The 5923-nt window shown below is 45.2% G+C and overlaps 1 protein-coding gene across 2 annotated transcripts in view; it reads right to left on the reverse strand.

Annotated features, from left to right (window-relative positions):
- The window catches only part of LOC101850817, a gene marked incomplete at its 3' end in the record, with an annotated part of 16014 nt that overhangs the window by 1457 nt on the left and 8634 nt on the right, over window positions 1-5923 (reverse strand). For both annotated transcript variants that reach the window (XM_005101974.3, XM_035970684.1), the window contains 4 exon segments: window positions 231-477; window positions 1386-1990; window positions 3322-3459; window positions 4943-5061. In XM_005101974.3, coding sequence (XP_005102031.2) covers window positions 231-477; window positions 1386-1990; window positions 3322-3459; window positions 4943-5061 — 1109 coding nt within the window.

The raw sequence follows: 5923 nt of genomic DNA on the forward strand, positions 1-5923 counted from the left end.
TTTTAAAAGAAAGAAAAGAAAAGTTTTTAAAAGAAAGAAAAGAAAAGTTTTAAAAAGAAAGAAAAGTTTTAAAAAGAAAGAAAAGAAAGAAAAGTTTTAAAAAGAAAGAAAAGAAAAGTTTTAAAAAGAAAGAAAAGTTTTAAAAAGAAAGAAAAGAAAGAAAAGTTTTAAAAAGAAAGAAAAGAAAGAAAAGAAAAAATAAAGAAAAGAAGAAAAAAAGAAGAAGGTACCTCTACGGAAGGCGTTGGCCTTCAAGTCTTTGGGAACCGACGTCGACTTTTTGCTAATCTCCAGCTTGCCCATGGCGGAGGCCGTGAGTTCGATGCCCCCGGCCGGTGGGCGGGGCTTGGTGCCACGAGGGTAGGTGGCCGCCTCGGCCCGATGGCCGCTGTACGAGCCGCCACTGCCCGAGGACGTCCGGGACACGTACGAGTCGCCATCACTGGCCACCTGCCGGCCACCCTTCTCCGACTCAATCTGCACAGCCAGACACAGAAACAAACATTTACTCCAAGCTAACATAAATCTTTTCTCTTTATAAATAGGTGGGGGGGTTTTATGTCATCGATATAATTCTTATAACTTAGGAAGCGGGCTTCCAGCCATGCCTGTTTTTTTTTGTTTTAGTAGAGTTTTTACGGCGCTCGCAACTGCATAAGGTCATACGAACGCCAAGGGGTCGATGTCAAAAGAGAAGTCCTTACAGGGAATCAGACTTACTCAGCTCACCTCTCTAGCCTCAACAGCATAAGGTCTGCTTCGACTATAAAGGCACCCCGGAGATAGCGGGTCACAAGAGTGTGACAAACATACAAAAGAAGTATTATTTTTATTTATTTAGTAGAGGTTTTACGGCACTCGCAACTGTGTAAGTTCACACGAGCGCCAAGGGGTGGGTGTTATTATTATTAAGGGGTGGATGTCAACAGAGAAGTCTTTACAGGGAATCAGGCTTACTCTGCTCACCTCTCTAGCTTCAACAGCATAAAGTCTGTTTCGACTTTCAAGGCACCCCGGAAATAGCAGGTCACAAGAGTATGACAAACATACAAAAGAAGTAGAGGAAAAATGACAATAGTAAGGATTAGGAAAGAAAAAGCAGCAGTCCCCTGTTGCAGTTCAGTCACAGTTATGAGCATGACATTGATGAATCAACTCATTTACAATTCTACTGTGCATAAGAACATGTTAATGTCCCCTCCTTTGGGAATGGCCTACAGACACTTCAGTCAGTGGCACCGCCGGGGGCGGGCAAAACACTGAGACGCACATGACAAGATAAAATAAAACAAGACAAGACACTCTCACACACACAAGACAAGACAGAACAAGACCAGACACTCTCGAGACAGACAAGACAAGACAAGACCGGACACTGGCCCCACCTTCTGCTCGGCTATGAAGGTCTTGTACTCCTGCGTGGGTTTCAGTCGGTCCGGCACGGCCGACAGCTGCTCCAGGTACTGCAAACTGTTGCCCACCCCGCCCGTCGACGGGTGCGAACCCGAAACCACCGCGTTGGTGAGCTTCCCCTGAGCAGGCTGGCTGTGGTAGTTGTTGTGGTGGTGGTGACGACGATGCTGCTGCTGAGCCGCGACCCCTTCCTTGGAGGGGGGAGTGTTGCTGGAGGGCCAACTGCGCATGTTTCCAGCAGAGTTGTGTGGGGGGAGGGCGGAGGTCCCCGTGGGTGACCAGGACGACTTCTGTGAGGGGTGGGTGCCCGGGTGGGGGTAGAGATGCTGACCGGGCCGCGACAGAGAGGTGCACGCGTAGCCGTTGTCCGCCCGGAGCCTCTTGTCCCCGCTGCAGTTTGGGTGGATGTTGCACTCCTCCGAGACCTGGCGGGACATTTTCTGACGCTGTCGCGCAGCAGCTGCAGCCGCCACCATGGGGTTGTTGCTGTGGCTGTTGCTGTGGCTGTTGCTGTTGAGGTTGCTGCAGTCCATGGGCTCCATGTTGTGGCCTGACAGCATCGGGCTGCGTAGTCCCTCTGGCAAACCACGCAGGAAAAAAACATACAATAATTATAATAATATTAATAATAACAACAACAGATTGCATTTGTACAGTGCTCCATCGAACATAAATGAAAGCTCCAAGTGATTGACACACAATAAAATAATCAAATACATTTTTTTAAAAACCTTGTTATATCTTGCTTTTGTAAGTTCTTTGGAACTTGCACATTAAATTAAGGCCCGGTTACACACAATGACAAATTGTACAAAAACTGTAAGAAACCGATCCTGAGACAAATCGTCAGGTGTAACCACAAAATTGTACAAAGTTTGGACGATGGCTTGGAGACTCGGTCGAGAAATCAAGCGCTGCTTGATATTTTCCGTGTGGGAGACGCGCTGTGACGAAGAATCACTTTGAAATTTGCGGCAGGCAGGATTAAACCTAGGGCTCAAAATTTGAAAAATAATAATTGTAGGTAAAAACTGATTTCATATTCGAAATCAGCGTCTTAAAATAAGAAAAACTGCTTGAGGGGAACTTGATTTGATGCATTATACTGTCAATTTTAGCAATTTTATTTAGTTGATCATTAATGGAGAAGTTGGGTATCAAGGTCACCTGCTGAGTTGCACATCCGCAGTCAAGTTAATGACTAGGATTTTCCCCGATCGAAAGAAAACTGGATGATCGATTGGAACGTCTAAACAAATTATACAGCTCGACAAAACAGGGAGTTCTCACATACGACTAATCTGACACAATTTATCGTTGCGTGTAACCGGGGCTGTAAGGGTTGAGGGTGAAACCCAAGACGCTCTCTGGCAAGCCAGCCTCAACCAAGTCAACTCCCCGTCCTTGTCGAGCAGCCTGGGGACCCCTGCTCCGTGTATAGGACAGTTCTCACATGCGACTAATCCGACACAATTTATCGTTGCGTGTAACCGGGGCTTTAGATCATATAAAGTGTCAAAGATTAGAGGTGTAGCTAGAGAGTAACATACAAAGAAAAGAGGGAAGAGAGAGAAGGACGTGTAGAAGCACTGGCCTGGGTGGTCCTTACCTCTCCTCACTTGTCCACACCCAGATCTGCCCACATAGAGGGACAAGTATGAGGCGTGCTGACAGAATGATTTACCACTCACCATCCACAAATGGGTACATGGGCCGAAAATTGACATACAGATTTTTTTCAACTGATGCCATATTCATCATTACGTACAATAGACTGTACACTTGACGTAAATATGTCTCTGGGGATAAAGTCGGAGAAGTCGCTCACTCAGTCCGCACACACGAAACAGTGAGTCGAATAGTGTAGTCTCAGCAGGTGTGACAGTGATACAAGTAACGTAGCCTCACCTGACAGCCCCGTCTGAGACAAGGGCGGGTGGCCGTCCCCGATGGACAGGTAGTTGCCGTTGTTGTTGTTGTTGATGGATGCCAGGTAGGAGTACTGGTTGTACTCGGCCATCATGCTCGCCATGTTCTCCACACGCTCTGAACAAAACAGACCCAAAAACAGTTTTCTTGTAGTTTTACCAAGTTTATTATATAGTTTTAGTAAGTGTTTTACGGCACTTGCAACACAATATGGTCGTACAAGTGTCGAAGATTAGAGGTGTTACAAGAGAGTAACAAACATAAAAAAGAAGGAGGGGAGATAGAGACGATAGATTTTTTATAGGAAAGAAGGAGCAAACCACACCAGAGCACCCGCCAACAACCCACGTAGAGTTTTTATGGCACTCGCAACTGCATGAGGTCAAATGAGCGCCACGGGGTGGATGTCAACAGAGAAGTCCAAACGGGGAATCAGACTTACTCTGCTCACCTCTCTAGCCTCAATTGCTCAAAGTCTGCTTCGACTATCAAGGCACCCCGGAAGTAGCGGGTCACAAGAGTGTGACAAACATACAAAAGAAGTAGAGGAAAAAGACGATAGTAAGGATGAAGAAAGAAACAAGCAGCAGTTCCCCCTATGTTGTTCCGGCACAGTATGAGCATGACATTGATAAATCAGCCCATTTATAATTCTACTGTGCGTAAGAACATGTTAATATCCACACTTTGGGAATGGCCTAAAGACACCTCAGTCAGTAGCACTGCCCCGGGGGCGGGGGGGGGGGGGGGGGGGGGGGGGGGGTGTAAACGTCTGTCTAAGGGAAGCAACCTTCCATCATCTTTGTGTGTTTACAAGGTCGCTTTTAAGGACAAGGGGAATATCCTGAAAAAAGCTGTTTTAATAAAATCGAAGGTAAAGTTTTTGCCCTTGTTCAGTTTCATTGGAGAGTTTTCTCTATAACCAAACAATTATACACACCAATGAAACCAAACTTCTCCTATAGGTAGGGCAATGCCCATTTTTTAGGAAAGTCAAGATTTCTCGAAACCCCCGAAATCTGGGTTAGCCGGCTTGTCCTTAAAAGCGACCATATGTGTCTGTTCTTTGTCTTGAGTCGAAGCACATGTTGATAATGTGACAGAATGTCTGGTGACTTAAGGTTAAAAAATACAAATAAAATAAAACACAACAAATTGCGTCAAACCGTGGAAATCAATTCCGGGGTCAACGAGATAATAATAATAATAAATGAGATTCGTATAGCGCTCAATCCCGATTAAAGTACACAGGCTCTGAGCGTTTTACGATACAATAAATACAATGTACAACAGTAACATAAAACGTTGTGTTCTGACTAAAAGAAAATCACTTCAAATATTCCGACAACCGCATGATTGTAAATTGTTCTGTACCGGTGTAATATTTGTATTTATGCATGTATTTATGTATGTACGTATTCATAAATATGTATTTAAGTATGTTTGTTTGCCATTGTAAACCAAATTGCCTTTCTGGGATCAATAAAAGTGTAATATATTTGATTTATTATCTTATTAATTTAAAAACAGAAATGACTTCAGCCGACATTTGAATGAAATCAAAAAAAAATTGAGATAAACCAAAAGTTGTGCCACTGACCTGTGTGCTGACAGCAAGGGTCCTGCAGATGGTGCTGCGTGCTGTTGTAGTGCTGCGGCTGCGGCATGCTGCAGCGGGAAAGGCCGGAGAGGACCGGGTACCCGGCTCTGTGCTGAGACCTGGGGGGGTGCAGACAGAGGGATACATGGCTTACAGGGACTGGCTCAGATTATATATTATATTGTAGGAAATTTAGAATTTTGCTCAGGCGGCTGCCGAAGCCTACTCTTATTATTGATTTTAGACCACTAAGGGATCTTTAACGTGTGCAACTTGCACACGGGCCCTCCGAGATTATTCGCCCTTGTCCGAGAAGGCTAGGTGTAGATCTGTGCTGTTCTACCACAAGATCAGGGGTGTGGCTGAAAGACAGCAGTAAGAAGGAGCCAAGGAGTAGCAGTAGAAAGGCTGCAGAGAGAGTCAGGAGCTCAGAGGAGGGGGCGGGGACAGAAAGATGAGACGAAAGCAGACGACAGAACATTGCTAGAGAGCTGGAAAGGAGGTGAAAGGAGACAATTTTAGAGAGGAACATTTTTCGGTCGCTACTCGGATTCGAACCCGGGACCTTTAACTGAAAGGCGAACACCTTGACCTCTAGGCCACGAGAGCCTTCATCAAGGGTTTGAATCCCATCAGGGACCTAACGTTGTGTCCTTGGGAAAGCACTCAACACAAGTTTTCCTCACTTCACCCAGGTGGGAATGGGTACCCGTCTTCATAAGGCGAAAGACCTTGTCAATTTGTTTGTGTTTGAGTGCGTGCACTCCACAGCTTGCACTGTATGCTTCCGGGGAATCTGAGAATGTTTCCGAGTGTTCCAGGGTCGGCTGGGGTAAAAATGGTTGTAAAACGCATTGAGCATGTTGCAGAGTGTAAATATGCGCGATGTAAATGAAGTTATTATTGTTATTATTAACATCATTATGAAAAGAAACTGGGAAATGCAGTTTGTCTCTTAAAGTTCTTTCTTCGTTCACTCCC

This window comes from Aplysia californica, unplaced genomic scaffold (genome assembly GCF_000002075.1).
Source record: "Aplysia californica isolate F4 #8 unplaced genomic scaffold, AplCal3.0 scaffold00306, whole genome shotgun sequence".
In the NCBI taxonomy this organism is placed as follows: domain Eukaryota; kingdom Metazoa; phylum Mollusca; class Gastropoda; order Aplysiida; family Aplysiidae; genus Aplysia; species Aplysia californica.